Raw genomic sequence first — 18,875 nt, 5'->3', positions numbered from 1 at the left:
GCATAAACACACATCTTTCTCTCTGTATACATGCATAATTCTTTCTTCGCCGTACATCTTCAAACCAAATTTCTACCACTCTAATTTCAATAATATATGTAATTGTACAACTTATCAAGTATTTTGCCCAATTTTTTTTCAATTCAATTTCGAATTTTGAATCTTATTTGATTTATGTTCTTATGGTAAGAACATGGATAATTTATATTTATCATTTTTGTATGAATATTGTTATATTATGGTGTTTGTTGTAATTTGTATATAAATTTCCTAGTAAATTGGTGTATTACTGGGAGCTTGTAATTAGTGCAAGATTTTGGGATTTCTACCTATGGTAAAATGTTGAGATGGCGTGCTACAGAGGTGATGTTGGCCGGAAGGGTAGTGGCAAAGACTTGGATCTGCGGCTTCAATTATTAAGTTCTTGATATGTTATTGTCTTGTTTAATGAGTAGACAGTCAAGTCAATACACAAGAAAGGATATACACGTATACGGTATATACGTCTACAGGTAGACTAAAGAAACAAGGATACACGCATACACCAAATGCGTCTGCATCCAGGTAATGCCTTACGTGCGCATGTGCAGGATGCGTATCTGGTGATAGATCACGCTTTCACCCTGTCTTATACGCATTATCTTTGATTTTAGTATTATTTTAACTTGAATCAATGGTATACATTATTTTGTATTAGTCTTATGACTATTATACTCATTAAATTTAATTAATTATATTTATATTTATTTTACTTTAATTTATTTAAATCCAAATCAATGATAAAAATTATATATTAGCCCGGACAAAAAGTACATATTATATTATTTTAGCAGTTCAATTATTTACTGATTTTAATTTTGTTTTATCAAAAATTAATTGTACTATTTTTTTTATCCTGGATAAATATTATATATTGATTTGTTTTAGTACTATGTTTTTATGCTGACCAAAGAATTATTTCTAGTTTCATTCAATAAAAATTATATATAAATTATAGAAATTGAAAAAAACTCGTAAATATATGAACTCAAACATTGTAGAGACAAATCAATTATCAAAATTTTAATGTTTTCGGCTATAAGGGCGGATCCAATCTAACTCATTTTTAAGCCTCTATTTATGTATACCAATAAATTATATAACCTTCAATTTAATTTCATTTTTACCTTGATCAATTTTATAAGAATTATATTTATGTTTTATTTAATTTAGTTTTAGGGCAGATAAATACTATACAATATTTTATTTTGGTCTCACGTATGTTACATCAACCAAATACCGTTAATTATATTTAATTTATTTTAATCCAGAGAATATTATTTTGTTTTAGACCGAATGAAAATTATACATTATTATATTTTAACTCGAGTGTGACCGGATCGACGATGATCAAAACTTTCATTATTTTTTAAAAATAATAATATAAATTAATAGTATAGATAGACTTTATAAAATATAAATAAATATTTTTGAAACTTATATTATTATTATGAAATATATCCAATACTCTTTAAAATTTATCTTTTAAGTTTTTCTAAATTTTTTGATAATATTTTTAAATTATTAGTGAAAAAGTAGGGCAATACATACAAATACATAAAAAAGAATAGACGACCAAATACGCCGGAGTGTCGGGTCAGGGGCTCAGGGCATATCCGAATCAAATATTTAGGGTTTTTCAATTTTCAATTTCTTCTTTTGCTATCACTTCGTCGCCCAAATCTGTTTTCAAGGTATTTAAGCAAATCCTTCTTTAATTGTTCCCCCAATTTCTACAATATTATTTTATTTATCTATTACTGTTTGTACAGCTCTTTGTTTAGTCAAGAATGTCTGTAGAAGAGCAACAACAAGAAGAGACAAAAGATAAGGTTAAATTGAGCTCAGAAAAACGCAAAATCAAGCGAAAGAAACGATTTTTGCAAGAAGTCAAAAAAGCCGATAAGCGTGGAGTGTGTTATTTGAGTCACATTCCTCCTAAAATGGATCACATTAAACTCAGGCAGCTTCTTTCTCAGTATGGAGAGATACAGAGAATTTATCTCACCCCCGAAAGTAATTTCTTCGTGTTTCGAATAGTTTTTGGCTTTTCGGGGAAAATTTGTTAGTTTTTCGGTTTTTGATTGTAGTATTCTTCACTAATTTGTTTGACAGAGGCTGATGCTCAGTTGCAGCGTAAGAAGGCTGGTGGGTTTCGAGGACAGAAGTTCTCAGAAGGGTAGGTAGTAGTTAGGGATTTTATTGTATTTTTGGTTTTGCGTGATTTAGGTTACAAGGACTAGTTGGTGTTATGTATCTGTATATTTCATGTACTAGCATGTCAGTTAATTGAAAAGTGGGTGATTGCAGGTGGGTCGAATTTACAAACAAACGGGTTGCCAAGGATGTGGCTGAGACGTTGAACGGTGAACAAATGGGTAAAGACAACATTTTGTTTTTTATATAATTATATATCTTGCAGATTTTGATAGATTTCATTTGGTATAAGGTTGTCATATGAATTTAGAACCTTGTGGCATCATGGACTGCAATAATTGATTATGCGCTGGATATTCCTCCGTTATTATTGCCCCGTGGGTTGTTGCTACAAGGTTGTAGTATATGTTGATGCCTATTTTCGTCAAAAATGAGAGGTCATAATTATGGTATTTGTATAAAGATTTTCATGGTTATTTTGTGAAAGAGTTTAGGGTTTTTGGGAATTTTGGAATGAGCTTAAGAGTTAATTCTACCTCTCTTTTTTTCACACACTTGTTCATGGGGGCTCATTATTCTTTCATGTATTACGCCTTGATTTTCTCTGGTCTTTGATGACACCAAATGTTTATGTTGTCATATTCATATGCAGCATCATGTTTCTTCTTGTTCATGTTTTGAGCAAATAATAATTTTGCCGTTCTTTGACGTAAGATGTGGCGAGCTAGTGCTTCATCTTCTCAAGTGGATAATGATATTGAGATGATAGAAGAGCATACACCTATCATATTGAATGATGTTGAGGGTGTTGATGATGATTTTGGTCATAGACCAAATAATAATAGCGAGAGAAATGAGGAAGCCCACACGAGAGATAATATATTGGATCTCAATGACGATCTTTAGAATCTAGACGTGTTTGATTTTTATGTAGTTCGGAACTTTTTAATTATGTCTTGGAGAAAATTCTGACTGCCCATATTGCGCGGTTTGATTCTGCAGTTCAGTACAGTAGCAGTTTTAACTTTTATTCTGCTCTGTTCTGCAGTAAAACTGCTCTAGTTCTGCAGTTAGATTGTCTAATTTAGTTATATTATATCTGTTCTTAGTCCAGTTTCATTCTGCTGTTGTAGTCTGTTTTCAGCAGTTTTAGTGCTCTATTTTCGGTGTTTTCAGCAGTTTACCTCTCTGCAGAACTGCTCTGTTTTCCGCAGTTGCATTTTACAGAACTGCTCTGTTTTTTCTTACTTCTCAGTTCTTCCTGCTATGTTTTTACTTGACAGCCTGCTATGAATGCATTAAAACTGTTTTTTTTTGCATTAAAATTTTATGAATTAAGTTCATAAATAAATTTGGAAGTTGCATTTTTTAATTACGTGTTGGTTACATAATTACAAATTATTTCATAGGATATTTTTATCTATGCTCTCTTTTCTATTCATTCTCTTCAAGTCCTCATCCTTAGATATGAGATAGAAGCACCTGTAATACAATATTTTGGTAGATTTCAATATTATATACTATATTTAATTTTACTTTTTTTTTGGTCTACTAGTCCACAACTAGGCGACTAGCCGGAGGTCCATCGACTCGCCTCGATTTAGCTCCGTGACAACCATGCATGTTATATTGATTCTTTAAATAATCTCTGAAACATAGTATGCACTTTATACTGATGAATGACCTAGATATGATATATTTTTCCGGAGTCAATAAGACATGCAGTATGGGTATCATGGTTTACATTTTTTTTACCATATTAACGTCATGCATATACTGAAGTTTGTTTTAAAGATCAAAAAACAAAACTGAATTAAAATTAATATTTTTCCGGAGTCAATAATGCATGTGGTATTCATTACAACACTGTAAAAATATTCATACAATTTAATATTGAACCTATCTTTGTCGTGAATATTGTTTATGCAGTCCGCAGTTTGTTCTTTTTACGTGACCTCAGAATATATTTGTGATAATTTTTCTCTACCTGGATCCAACAGATGGCGGCTAATATCGACGTCAATTGTCGTTGTGGACGAGACATCATATTGACGAGTATTCGTGTAGAGCTTCAGTAGAAATCCATGACCGTCGTTTATGGAGGAGATTAGGATATTGTGGGTTTTTATATTTATAGACCGAGCTTGAGAAATTATTCTAAGAGAGACTCTAAAATACTGGGGTTCGGATCCATCTCAAGGTGCCTAAGTATCTCTATAAGTAGAGAATCTACGTAGTTTTATTAAGATCCGCCCTTTTCCACGTAGAATTATTTGTAGGCCAATACTCCTAATCATTAGGAGCAAGTCACCTTATAGTAGTGAGTTTTTTTGATATAATATTCCCTGTTACCGGGCCTCTCTAACATGAGCCGATACAGATACGGGATCGGATTCATATCTTATACCAACATGATATATTACTGGCATTTTCTTTGATTTCTAATCTTTTGATGTGTATCATGTTGATGCTGAACATATCTTTTTATTTTTTTCAAGGGAAAATATTTCATTGTCATCTGATTTGCATTTTTTCTTTTCGTTCTAGGTGGGAGAAAGAGGTCACCTTTTTATTATGATACTTGGAACATCAAATACTTGAGTAAATTTAAATGGGATGATCTCACCGAAGAGATTGGTACATACTAGCTAACTTTTTTCCTGTCCATTATGATTTTAACGTATCTATTAATTAAAAGCTTATAACCCACTTTTTTATATGTAGCATACAAGAGTGCTACTCGAGAACAAAAACTAGCATTGAACATGTCGGCTGCTAAGCGAGAGAGGGATTTTTACCTCTCTAAAGTGGATCAGTCTCATGCTCAAAAGCATATAGCGCAACGATTGCAGAAGGTCTGTGAAGCATTTAAATAATAATTTCTATAATGTTTGTCGTTGTTGTTACTTAAAAAACGATGGAGCAAGAAGTCGTATACTGGTATTTTATCATTATTTTGTTCAAATCTAAGGGACATTATAAGGGCAGTACTAGAAGAAGATGGACAATGTCCCAACAGCCATTGAAAAATATGTCCGTGGACATAAAAACTGAATCTGAGTCCATTTACCTTTCGTAATGAAAATTAAAGTTTGATATAGACATAATACATGGCAATATCTTACCGGCCATGTACACTACATTGTCCTTGAATGGCAGTGAAAGTCCCGTGTGCTGTGATGTGCCTTGACTAGTGGGGGAGAATGGTTTCTTGGATATTCTTTTTAATCTACTTTATGCAATTGATCAATCTAAGGTAATCACTCGTGCATGTTATTTGTTATTTTGCTTGGTCCCTTGATACCTGCTTATGTCAGTTCTAAAGGTCCCTTGTTCCTTGCCCTCCCCTGCACCAAGTATCCTGTTACAAAGTGGTAAAACGTGTTTTGGTCGTTGGGTGATCAAAAAGTAAACATTTTTTGCATATACCATATAATTTTTTTACATTTCCCAAGTAAAATCATATCAAAAATTTGGGTGCTCGGTTTTATCTTCCTGGTACACTATATATGCTACTACATCAAACAGGAAAAAAACCCCTGAATCCTCTCTGCTTTTTGCCATCTGCAGAAGCAAAAGGTAAACCCAGAGCAGGAAGAAGCATCTCAGATACCATATAACCAGGTGATGCGACAATACCCTCAAACACGTCCACTTGCTGATAAACCCGGAGAAAAGAAACAACTATCGAAGGAAGTGCTGGCCGGAGTAAGTACAGACTTTTCACTAGATGTTTGTATATTTTTTAAATATCAGATATCAGATATCTTAAGTTAAGCTTTGCACACAACAGGTATTCGGTCTTGGTGCAAGTTGAACAAAGAAATAACTTTCCTGGGACGCTGTTGGATCTTAGCTAGCGTGAACCATTACCAGATTTGAGAAGGTTGTTTTTATTATGTTGAGTTTTATTTGTTAGAAGTATACACAATTACATTATGTACCTTCTGGAATGAGTTTTCCAATTTTTTTGGCCGATAATGGATCTTATAGTTTGTACAATATTCATTGGTAGATTACAGTTTCTTATGTTATCGTAGCACTGTTCATAAATGGGTCCTCCACTCGTAAATGTGGGACATATAGTCGGGGCAAAAAAAAGTAATTAAGTAGATGTGCGCACCCCTGTATAATGTTGGGGACTTCCTAAAGGATACATGCATAATTGCTTCTTTTCCCTTGCTATACTGCAGGTTGTTAGTTTGACATAAAAAAAAGAGCAATATATTTAATTTGAAGGAGTACAATTGTTTATTCATCTTATAGTTTATAGCTTGTTGTGGTTATTACTCTTCAACCTACTTTCCATTTCAAAAATGTAGTCATAACCCTGCTGGCTTAGACTTACTCATCATTACTATGCTTGGAAGCTTACGTCATAGGGGAACTTATGGCTTGGGGTTTTGATAGTTGACGCGGAAGGAATATTAAGAATGAGGTCCAGGTTTGGGGAACCACAGTAGAGAAATTTATATAAGCAGATTAGTCCCTGGTGCATAATTTGCAAATCAAATTTCAAGATGTTATAAAAATGAATTATACATGTTTAGATGGGAATCAAGTTAAAATAGTAACACATATTTAGAATTTTACTATATTTCATAATAATCAGGAATTGATCAGATTAAATTGCAAATGAAATCCAGTTTAATGCATTGTTGTCATTCTGTGGGTAACCATAATGAAATGACAGAATCTTCACAGAATTTCCTACACTTATGATCAAACTCAAAGAATTAGTATATTTTGATCACGAAATTGAAGAACACCTAGTTTATGCTTCGCTTGAAATATACTCAAGTCATCTACCCCCAAACCTGGCTCAGAGAAAGAAATGGATTTTATGAAATACAGTTGTAATTTCATTACATAAGCCTAGTTAGGTAGCAACAAAAAAAGGTCTTGTAAATTTCCGACAAAAAAAAATCTTGTAATCTCCAACCTTAATTTTTATATAACATTATATTTTTCATACAAAATTGTTAAGAATTGATTTTTTTTATTCAATTGTAGTTTGCAAGTAGTGTCAATTAATATAAACCCAGGGTGTTGGATCTATATTTCAACAAATTTTTTTCTTTTACCTTCCGCTATAAATATCCTTGAAAATGATTTTTTCCTTTCCGCTATAAATATCCGCGCTGTAGATATTTATAGTAGATTGTAAAAAAAAATCATTTAATCTGTGTCCTTAAAATAAAGATCTAAGGGTTGTGGAGCAGTGTGTTAGATAAAGTTTATTTAACATATGATTGTTAGGAATTAAAACCCTAAATTCCAATTGAAACTTCCAGTTCCACAAGCAAATGTGCCCGTCATGAAAATTATAGCTGATCTTCGTAAGTCAAGAGTCGAGCCATGCCTGAGGGTGTGCGAGGGGTGCCACAACATAGGGCACTCAAATATGTCGGGGCACATTTTTCTATATAGTGTATATATATGTATACAAAAATAGGAAAAAAATGTTTAGTAAAAAAATATAATTTTTTAATATTAAAAATTTGTAAATGAAAAATAATTGAAAAATATTATTTTTTAAATAATTTTTAATTATTATTTTGAATAAATCATATTAATTCTAAAAATACTAATATAAAAATTATTTAAAAACACAAATTGCATGGTAAATCACCATTAATACTCTAGTTTAATGAGTTCAGCTACTATTTTTGATGAAAAGTTTATAGTTAACTAGTATAATTATATATACTTATTTTTTATTGGTGACAATATACACATTATTCAAATAATGATTCAAATATTATGTATATTATTCATCTTAAATATATCCATTTTTAATATATATGTATTATATAAAACAAGTCAATTTAATATAAAATAAATTAAACAATGGGTTGCAGAGACCTAAATTACAAGTTTTTGTATAAATTAGTCTTTATTTGACTATTTTTTTGTTTATCAATATTATATCTTACTTTTTTATAAAATAATATATCATAAGTCACATGTATAACTTATCTATTTAAAATAAATATTTAATTTCTAAAAATAGCATAATATATTAAAATTTACATGTATAACTAATTTTTTTGGTTAATTTTGATTATATAATAAAATTACTTTTTGTATTTAAATTATTATATTTTGTTTATAATTTTTTTTTTATTATTTCATGCATATTTTTCAAAAAAATTTAGTAGGGCACTATTTTAAATTTTGAACAGGGCACTTGAAATTTCAGGCATAGCTCTGGTCAAGTCCACCTCATCTTTATCAACCTAATGATAAAACAAATAAAAATTAAACATATGACTAATGAGACTTTGTAATTAAAAGACTTAAAAATAGAACATATAATCAAGACTCGTAAATTAAATGTAACTTTTTCTTAAATTAAGTTTTAAATCAACTTTTGACTATGCGATCTAAATCTTGAGGTACGATCTAAATCTTGAGGTATTTCCGGGCATTATCTCATGACACAATTTTGGCATCTTTTAAAATATAAATTCATGCATATATATGTCAATAACATGATATTACATGTATTTATCAAATTTTTAACGGTAAGATATTGGTACTTTGGATAAGGTTGAAATTCAGGAGACTTTAGAAAAACCTATTCTTCAGCTAGCTCTCGTTCATCATCTAATATGTATCGAATTTCTTCTTTTCCATGCCATTGAAATGGATATTTGAAAACTTCTAAATTTTCGGAATTTTCACGATAAACAAAAATTCCCCGTATTTTATTACGTGTTCGATTTTATTTGTAGTGATAACATGGTTATAAAATGTTAAGTCGATTGAATTTGATCGGGTTGTAGAACCACTTTTAACCCGACTAACCCAACTCATGAATATTCTATTTGGACTAACTATATTTCACTGCTGATTATTTGTGTTTTGTGTTTTTTCCCTTTGTTTTCGGGTGAGCGTTTCTTTCCTCCGCACAAAACAAATGAATTAATACAAGAGACATACCCGTCCCCTTTATAATAGTTGTTCAATTTTCATTTTTCCCGTTAAATTGATCATATTTTAATTGCATATGAAAATTTAATTTATCCTATTTAAGTCTGAAAGTATTTGTAGAAGAGGATAATATAAAATTTTTGATGATGTAAATTTTAAAGATATTCCGATTAGAAAATTTATGTAAATTTTAATTAAAATTTGTTCAGGGTGAGTATGAGTGATAAAAATGAACTATTTGGAAATTGAGCCAGTAACCGGTTGTATCTGAAATACGAAATATTTGGTGAAAAAAAGCTGTACAATTAAAAAAGAGCTTCTTTACTCATTGAAATCTCTTTATATTATAGTTCCTACTCCCTCATTTGTGTAGTAAAATTGCTCTTTATACTTTCGACCTTCAAGGTTTATATATTTACCATGAAAGTCATCGCATATCCTCGCTTTATATCCGTTAGATATTACTGAGCCTCTACCCACCATCTGTTCGTGGGTTTATTTTAAATCAATAATAATAAATAATAAATTAGAGAATTTTGTTTAGGAATCTTAACCCTCCCATTTTTTAGCAATTTAATTAATTCAATAAACTGGGCTTACCTACTACTGGGATATTTATTTTCCATCCTCCAATTCTTCCCATTATTGTTCCTGCTACTGTTGGAGAAAAATTTTCCCTTTTGATCGGACCTTGAATGGTGCCGCATGCGTCTTCTCCTTTTATAATTCGTGGTAATGTTTTTATTTCTCTGTTGCAGTTTGTGCCGATGTGGTTTTGCCACCGATGTTCAGCTTAGATTCTTATGATTCAGAGTTGCATTAAACTCCTCCATCAGATTTTACGGTTAGTGCTGGGACATCTGACAGTGGTGCTGGTTATGTAAAATATGCAGGTTGGTGTACATACTCTGTTGTGTTTATGCATTGTGCTTAAAGTTGGCTTGGCCATAAGATTATATTAGTTTTTATGACTGCTTGTATGTTTGTTAATAGACGTGCCCACTTTGCAGTCCAGTGTTGTGGCTACTGATGTATAATTTCTCTCAAAAAGGAATCAAAGATATTTCTCTCCTGGTGTTAGTAGGAAGCTATTTGGGGATGTTGTTATGGATACCGGGCTTCCCAACAATGATTTTAGTGATGGTAATATGTGTTAGAACCTTGAATTATGTTTTACGTTGTCATGAAATAAAATTTATTCATAGAGTTTTTTTTCCTTTTGCAGTTGGTCCCACTGTGCTTTTGCCACCACTGTTCAGTTCACATTCCGATGATCCTGATTACTCTGGTAATTCTGGGGACGAGTTTGATGGAGACGATGATGATGATCGTTGGTATGAGGAAATTTTTGACTTTCTTGAAGGTATTAAAAGCATAATTTCATTAAATTTTAGGCCTTAATAAGATTATTAGTTTTTATGACTGCTTTTATGTTTGTGAATAGGTGTGCCCAGTATGTAGTCCAATGTTATGGTTACTGATGTACAATTTCTCTCAAAAAGGAAGCATAGATCTTTCTCTCCTGACTTCATTACGCAATTATTTACGGGTGTCCCTGTGGATACTAGGATACCCAACAATGATTTTGATGATGGTAATACGTATTGGGACCTTGAATTCTGTTTTACATTATTGTTGAATAAAATTTATTCACGGAGGTTTTTTTTCCTTTTGCAGTTGGTCCCACTGTGGTTGTGCCGCTCTTATTCAGTTCGGAATCTGATGATTCTGATTACTTTGATACAGTTGGGGATGAGTTTGATGGAGATGATGATCAATGCTATGAAAAAAATGTTGACTTTGATGAAGGTATTAAAAGCATAATTTCATTATACTTTAGGGCAAACTATAGTGTGCCAGTGTTGGTAAGGCAGTGATCGCTGGAAATTGCAGGTAGTCAAACCAGTTCATTGTACTTCCAGGCCTCTGTTCCAGAAGTTTATGCAATATTGGGTTCTCCTGATGTTATTTGTTCCAGCAGTAATGCACGAATGTGGTGGGAAGAAAGAGCAAACAAGAATATAACTAGAGGCAGACCTATATTCTCTTTATGTTGCATGAAAGACTCCATAAAACTTGCACCTGTGCTTCCTACTCCCCCGTATCTGATGAAATTATACACCCATTGTTAGTCGCTAAACACGCGCTAATAATACACGCAAGTCTACGAGTTCGCAAATAGTATATAATCTTTTCTAGTTTGTTCCCACAGAGACTGTATTGGTTAACTAATTAATTTACGCACTTAAGCAACAATGTATAGTTATTATTCAATGCTAAGACTATAACAAATTGAGATTGTTTATAACTAAGAATTAAACTAACAATTATAACTAAGAGAATTAAATTGATTAAATTAATATATATGACAAATATGGGATTCTAACTTCATTAAATACTTCATTCAATAGCCTTATTGTTCTCAACCTTAGCATGCAATGGTGATGACACTAATTAGACAACACGAAACTGATAAACGTCAACTTTCGTTGCACGAGTACCATACTACCAGACATCCACAAAAGAGATAGAAGCTGAATAGACACCAATTATATTGAGACCCTATATGTTTATAGAATTTGACAACATAACGGTTTAAGCACAAGTTATTTATCTTGATTACACAGGGCAAGTAAGATGGTTAAAATTACCTACAAATCATGCATAAAAAATACATGAACCTATGCTAGCATAACAAGTTCTAAATCCTTAAATTCACTGTCGCTTCATTAAGAATTAACACACTATCTTATAAGTTCGCGATGCTCATAAGATAAATACACACAACCAATACTAGGTTATCATACAATCACCACATACTAAGACATCGAAATAATTTAACTAAAGAAATCCATAAATAAATCCGTTAGAACCCCACGATAACGATTAGCCCATAATCAGACTCATCATCAACGTGGGTTCCGATGAAAACATGGTATAACAAACGTAGTTTTTATAACGAATAAATAAAACCAAGTACAAAATAAGAGTAAGGTTCACAAGTAAGAAAACTATCATCAAAATATAATTTAACAAAAATTTAAAAGTAAAAATAAGATCTTCTTCGTCTTCGTTGTATCGTGCTTATACAGTCTTCTCACGGCTCTCCTTGATATGTCTCTGGCTTCTTATCTTATTAAAAACGACCTAGATTTATTTATGTAGTAGCCCTGATCAGCATAGAACTCCAGAAAATCAGTCTTCTATTCAAGATAGGAATTCTGAAACCGACACGGCGCGGACGCGCGCTTGATCAGCGCGGGCGCGCTGGCATTCTGTACTTCAGGCGCGGCCGCGCGCTTGATCAACACGGGCGCGCTGAGCTTCTGCCTAAACTGACTTTTTTTTTCTTGCAGATTCGAGCCGTTCTTCGCGAGTTTTTATTCCAACACCACCTTGACACCAAATTAGCACCAAAACAATGCTAATTCAACTGATTACCTAGATAATGCCTGAATTGCAAAAACACTCGAAAATACGTTAAAACACTTAACAACTTGAGTACAAATGCATCAATTCAAAACTTATTAGAGCATTATAAAGTGTCATAAATGCCACTCAACATACCCCCAAACTTGAATCGATGCTTGTCCTCAAGTATAAACAGACTCAAAGAACAAAAAACAAAAATGCATGGATGCAACTATATGAATGTATCGATCCCCATAGAATAACTAAACCAATCGACAAGCAATACCTCAGCAAATACAATTATTCGCATAAAGATCAGTCAAACCTCACAAATCAACTTACAAACTAGAGACGTGCGTGTGTGCAAATGCTTATAGATGTACAATCGCAACTAGATCAACAATCATGACTCACTACTAATCAAAACAATCGCAAGTTTATAAAAAATAAAAGCTAGACTCAAAATAACTTATAACACTTCAATTCTTATATCGGAGTTTAATAATGGATTCACGCTTCTATTCACAATAAAACAACACAAGTATGCTTATTTGATCGTGCAATGAGTGAGGTCCACAAAAGACTTATACAATAGTACCCATGTAGCGAGCGTTAAGTTAGCGAATCCCAGACTATAAAAGCCTTAGGTCCCTAGGCACAAAGTCCCCTAAGAACTTAATAACTCGAATACTAAAGAGCCCACTCGTGATCAATTATACACAACACTTATTCTTTTTTTTTTCTTTTTTTTCAACGAATTTTTTGAACGAGTGCGTTTCGCTCCATCTCGCTCAAACCTAGACTACTTATAAAATATGAGCTGACTACTAGCCATTTGAAACCTAGAAATACAACTAGCAATGAAATCCAATTTTCTACAAATTTTTTTAATATCCATGTCTTTTATTATTAAGAGAATATCCTAAATTTTAAATATAAACAAGTGATTACATCTCGACAAATAAACAAACCATGACTAAGATCTAGCACTCTAGCAACCTATAAGACTTAGTGAAATAAAAGTGTCTCTAGCATGCAAAATCAAATTAATATGACTTAACATCTCTAAACATGACATCACTACACTAGCATCAACATCACAAATCAATCGGAAAAATTATCGAAGGGATCATGTTATAATGCAAATGCATGAAAACTATATGAACAAAATAACATAAAACTATCAAAATTAAAGTAAAATATTAAAAAAAACTACATGGAAAAATATGCAAACTATATGAACTAAACTATCATGAAATATGCAACTACATGCGACTCACACAAAAACATATTCCTTCAACTACTACCCCCAAACTTAAAATATTCACTGTCCTCAGTGAAGGTAATAGTAAGGAATCAGGCATACCTATTGCGAATCCGACACCTCACCCTCAACAGGTGGAGTGTCAGGCATGTCTGGAGGTGGATACACGGAATCCTCACCAAAAACTGGCCACTGGATGTCAACTACGGTGGCTCTAAAAGCTGTGCCAAGTGCCTGAGTTAGATCGTGTGCAAACCGACTATGGATGTCATGCATCGCATCCATCCTCCTCGCAAGATGCCTATACTACGTCGAACTCAAACCAGTTCCAACCTCTGCTGCCTCCTGCTGCTGCTGCTGCGATCCTGACGGTCCACCCTCTCCTAACTGAGCTCTCCAAGCTGCTCGACGGGCATGCTGAGAACCTCCCGCCGTACTGCCTCCATAGGCTTACCACCTGGCAGATGATCATATGAATACCCAATCCCCTTAGGATCGGGCTTCCCTCCATACCACTCCTGCATGCTCAACAATATAGAACTTTCGATAGGAGCGCTGGGAAGCTGAAGCTGCTCATGTGCGGGCCAATGAACACCAACTGTCACGCACAACTTCGTCACTACAGACGCATACGGAATAACACCTGTAGTACCTCATCTCAAAAATCTCAGAATCCCCTGATATATCACCATACCCAAATCAATAAAATCACCCTGCAGAATCCCCCACAGCAGACAAGCACACTCCACAGTAATCTCATGCACATGCGAAGATGGCATGATGTTAGCACAAATAAACGAGTTCCAGGCCCGTGCAAACCTGTTCATGCACGAAGTACGGAACGTGGAGTAATCAGTAGTGCCCCTCTTGAACTTCCAATGAGTCTCAGGCACGTAGAGAGTAGCAATGATGAGATCCAAATCAAAGTCCTCCAGAGTCTTATCGTTCCAAGTGTCCTGACTCACCTTTCTCGCGGGCTGCTCAATCACCGTCCTGATAGCATCGGCACTGTACTCAACAGTCCACCCCCTCACCACCGTGAAGCCATTCTTCTCCGCCTTGGCGTTAGCATAGAACTACCGCACAACACTCATGGGCACAACAACGAGCGCCTCACAAAAAAAAACCCAGCTTATCTCGAGAATCATCTCTAATAGCTTACCATCCTTTCCTGATGACAGATAACCTCGCTCCTTAGCAATAGGCTTTGAGAGAAGCCTCGTGTACTCCTCCTCAGCCTCAGAAGTATAAAGCCTGGGCCTCGCACCACCCGCAGATGAAGAATTGGTGGTGCTGCTGCCAACTTGGGTTCTTTGTCTCTTGGGTGCCATTGAGATTGAATGAGAGAAAATAAAAGTTTAAGTGTTTGAGAGCAATTTATGTTTGAGAATTTGTGATGTGGTGGAGAAGTTTTATGTAAGAGTATGTATTTATAGGTGGGGAGGTTAAAATTTGATAAGGAATAGAAGTGGGAATTGATTATGGGAATCGTGGGAATAATGGGTTTGATTTGGAGAGGGAATTATGGGATGTGGAAGAGTAAAAATCGGCCTGGAATTGATTTTTGATTAAAAATCGGCTTGGAATTGATTTTTGATTAAAAATCCCGATTTTCTCTTAAAACTGCTGTTTTATTTTTTTTCGAACAGGGACCCGGCACGGCTGCGCGCTAGGACGGTGCAGGCGCCCTCACTCTCTGGAAAATCGGCGCGGGCGCGCTCACCTTCTGGAAAAATAGCGCGACCGCGCGCTAAATCAGCGCGGGCGCGCTTGGTCACTGGATTTGGCCCTGATTTTTCTTCTTTTTTTTCTTTTTCTGATTTTTTTGTGTTTTTCTCCTTTCTTCTTGTCTCCTTTACCTACTAATGTAAAACAAACTTGGGTTGCCTCCCAAGAAGCGCTTCTTTTACGTCGCTAGCTCGACGTAGAATCTCGAGATCAAATGGACAATAGAACGGCACTAACCACCTTACGGTTTGCCGTGTCACCATAGTAATGCTTCAACCTCTGACCATTTACCTTGAATGCCTGGACCGGATCATTCACAAAAATTTCCACCGCTCCATGTGGAAACACAGTTTTGACAATAAACGACCCTGACCATCTTGACTTCAACTTTCCAAGAAAAAGACGGAGACGAGAGTTGAACAAAAGAACTTGTTGCCCCGACACAAATGATTTGAGCACTAGACCCCTATCATGCCACCTCTTGACTTTCTCCTTGCACATTTTGTTGTTCTCATAAGCTTGAAGTCAAAACTCGTCGAGTTCATTCAATTGAAGCATCCTCTTCTTTCCAGCCGCATCCAAATCCAGATTCAACTTCTTCAAAGCCCAGTATGCTTTATGTTCGAGATCCACAGGTAAATGACACCCTTTACCATAAACCAACTGGAACGGCGACATTCCCAAAGGAGTTTTGTAAGCTATTCTATAAGCCTAAATAGCTTCATCAAGCTTTAAAGACCAATCTTTCCTTGATGGACATACGACTTTCTCCAAAATACGCTTTATCTCTCTGTTAGATACCTCAGCTTGACCATTCGTCTGAGGATGATAAGCCGTAGAAATGCGATGATTCACATGATACCTTTTCATCATAGCGGTGAACTTGCGATTACAAAAATGTGACCCCTCATCACTGATTATGACTCTTGGAGTTCCAAACCTTGTGAATATCTGCTTGTGAAGAAAATTAAGCACCACTTTCGCATCGTTCGTTAGCAACGCCTTAACTTCAACCCATTTCGACACGTAATCAACCGCCAACAAGATATACTGATTGTTACAAGATGACATAAATGGCCCTATGAAGTCAATTCCCCAAACATCGAAGACTTTAACCTCGAGAAATACATTAAGAGGCATCTCATCCCTTTTAGACATATTACCCACACGTTGACATCAATCACATTTCAAAATGAACTGATGAACATCTTTAAACAATGTCGGCCAAAATAAACCTGCTTGGAGAACACGAGCTACTGTCTTTTATCCTCCATAATGTCCTCCATAAGCCGTTGAGTGCCAATCTCGCAAGATCCCCCCCCCCATTTCGCTATAAGGAATCATCTCCTGATGATTTGGTCAGCTCCTTGTCGAAAAAGAAACGGCTCATCCCACATATACCACTTTACTTCATGTTGAAACTTCTTCCTTTGAGCGTAAGATAAGTCGGGAGGCATGATATTACTCACAAGGTAGTTCATAATGTCTGCATACCACGGTTCTTCTTCTTACACTCCAAACAACTGCTCGTCGGGAAAAGACTCATTTATCAATGTCTTATCCAATGAAGTAGCATTAGGATTTTCTAAACGTGAGAGATGATCAGCGACTTGATTTTCAGTTCCTTTTCTGTACTTGATCTCTAGTTCAAATTCTTGAAGTAAAAGAACCCATCTAATCAATCTAGGCTTCGAGTCCTTCTTTGAGAAGAGATATCGAATTACCGCGTGATCAGTGAAAACTGTCACCTTAGTCCCAAGTAAATAAGATCGAAATTTCTCAAAACCATAGACAATAGCCAAAAGCTCTTTCTCTGTAGTAGTATAATTCAGTTGGGCACCATTTAGGGTCTTACTAGCATAGTAGACCACATGAAATATGTTGTTCTTCCTCTACCCAAGAACTGCTTTACTGCATAGTCACTTGCATCGCACATCATCTCAAAAGGTTCATTCCAATCAGGTGCAGTTATGACCGGTGCCGTGATTAAACTCTTCTTCAATGTCTCGAAAGCTGCGAGGCACTCGTCATCAAACCTAAAAGGGACGTCTTTCTCTAGCAAACTGCACAATGGCTTCGAAATCTTAGAGAAGTCTTTGATGAAACGCCTGTAGAACCCCGCATGACCAAGAAAACTGCGAATTCCCTTAACAGAAAGAGGTGGACGAAGATTCTCAATGACCCCCACCTTGGCCTTATCCACCTCAAGACCCTTACTAGAAACCTTGTGCCCAAGAATAATGCCCTGTCGTACCATAAAGTGCCATTTCTCCTAATTGAGAACCAGATTGGTCTCAACACACCTCTTGAGAACGTGTCCAAGATTTTGCAAGCACTCATCAAATGAATTGCCAAAGAATGAGAAGTCATCCATAAACACTTCCATATTCTGGCCAATCATGTCAGAAAAGATGGCCATCATACATCTCTGAAATGTGGCCGGCGCACCACACAGACCAAAAGAAATTCGTCTGAAGGCGAAAGTACCAAATGGATAAGTGAAGGTAGTTTTCTCCTGATCTTCTGTAGCGATACAGATTTGATTATAACCCGAATAACCATCCAGAAGACAATAATACTCATGACCAGCCAACCTGTCGAGCATTTGATCAATAAAAGGAAAAGGGAAGTGATCCTTCCTAGTGGCTTTGTTCAGCTTCCTATAGTCCATGCAAACTCTCCACCCCGTGACTTTTTAGTAGGAATAAGCTCATTCTTCTCATTTGCTACCACAGGAATTCCACCTTTCTTTGGCACACATTGAACCGGGCTTACCCATAAACTATCAGAAATAGGGTAGATGATCTCTGCATCTAGCCACTTAAGAATTTCCTTCTTCACTACCTTCTTCATGATCGGATTAAGTCTTCTTTGCTGCTCGACCATAGGCTTGCTACCTTCCTCTAGCAGAATTTTATGCATGCAATAAGAAGGGCTGATTCTCTTGATATCTGCTATAGTCCAGCCAATTGCCGATTTGAACTCTCTCAGAATCCTCAAAAGCTTTTCCTCATCACTACCTGAAAGGTCAGATACAATAATAACAGGCAGAGTAGATGCATCGCCTAAAAACGCATACCCCAAATGCTCAGGTAAAGGCTTAAGCTCAAGAGTGGGAGCTTCCTCAATAGATGGCGTGAGGCGTTTAGGAGCTTTGTTCAATTCTTCCATTCCAAGAGATTCAAAAGGCATATCAATCTTCTCTTCCACGGAGAAGAATTTAAATATTGCAATTGTTCTTCACCTTTGTCATCTTTACTATCTGAATTCCCCAACAAGGCTTTTTCAAAGACATCGGACCTTAGCAATTGGTCAAGTTCCGATGTGACCACCGAATCAA

The 18,875-nt window shown here is 35.2% G+C and overlaps 1 protein-coding gene across 1 annotated transcript; it reads left to right on the top strand.

The window, feature by feature from the left end:
* Positions 1-1,598: 1,598 nt before the first annotated feature.
* Positions 1,599-6,225, top strand: LOC141718039 (pre-rRNA-processing protein esf2). Its single transcript, XM_074520375.1, has 8 exons — positions 1,599-1,733; positions 1,812-2,055; positions 2,155-2,218; positions 2,350-2,417; positions 4,744-4,833; positions 4,921-5,051; positions 5,767-5,904; positions 5,990-6,225. Exons 2-8 carry the CDS (start codon positions 1,830-1,832, stop codon positions 6,011-6,013), a joined length of 741 nt encoding a protein of 246 aa, XP_074376476.1. The 5' UTR covers positions 1,599-1,733; positions 1,812-1,829; the 3' UTR covers positions 6,014-6,225.
* The last annotated feature ends 12,650 nt before the right edge of the window (positions 6,226-18,875 follow it).

This window comes from Apium graveolens, chromosome 4, assembly GCF_009905375.1.
Source record: "Apium graveolens cultivar Ventura chromosome 4, ASM990537v1, whole genome shotgun sequence".
Classification (NCBI taxonomy): domain Eukaryota; kingdom Viridiplantae; phylum Streptophyta; class Magnoliopsida; order Apiales; family Apiaceae; genus Apium; species Apium graveolens.
The sequence above is the reverse complement of the archived record's forward strand: the minus strand, read 5'-3'. Positions and strand labels throughout refer to the sequence as shown.

Coding starts and splice junctions, on each gene's coding strand:
- LOC141718039 (XM_074520375.1), top strand. CDS start 1,830: ATGTCTGTAGAAGAGCAACAACAAGAAGAGACAAAAGATAAGGTTAAA. Junction 2,219..2,349: donor GGACAGAAGTTCTCAGAAGG/GTAGGTAGTAGT, acceptor GGGTGATTGCAG/GTGGGTCGAATTTACAAACA. Junction 4,834..4,920: donor TGATCTCACCGAAGAGATTG/GTACATACTAGC, acceptor TTTTATATGTAG/CATACAAGAGTGCTACTCGA.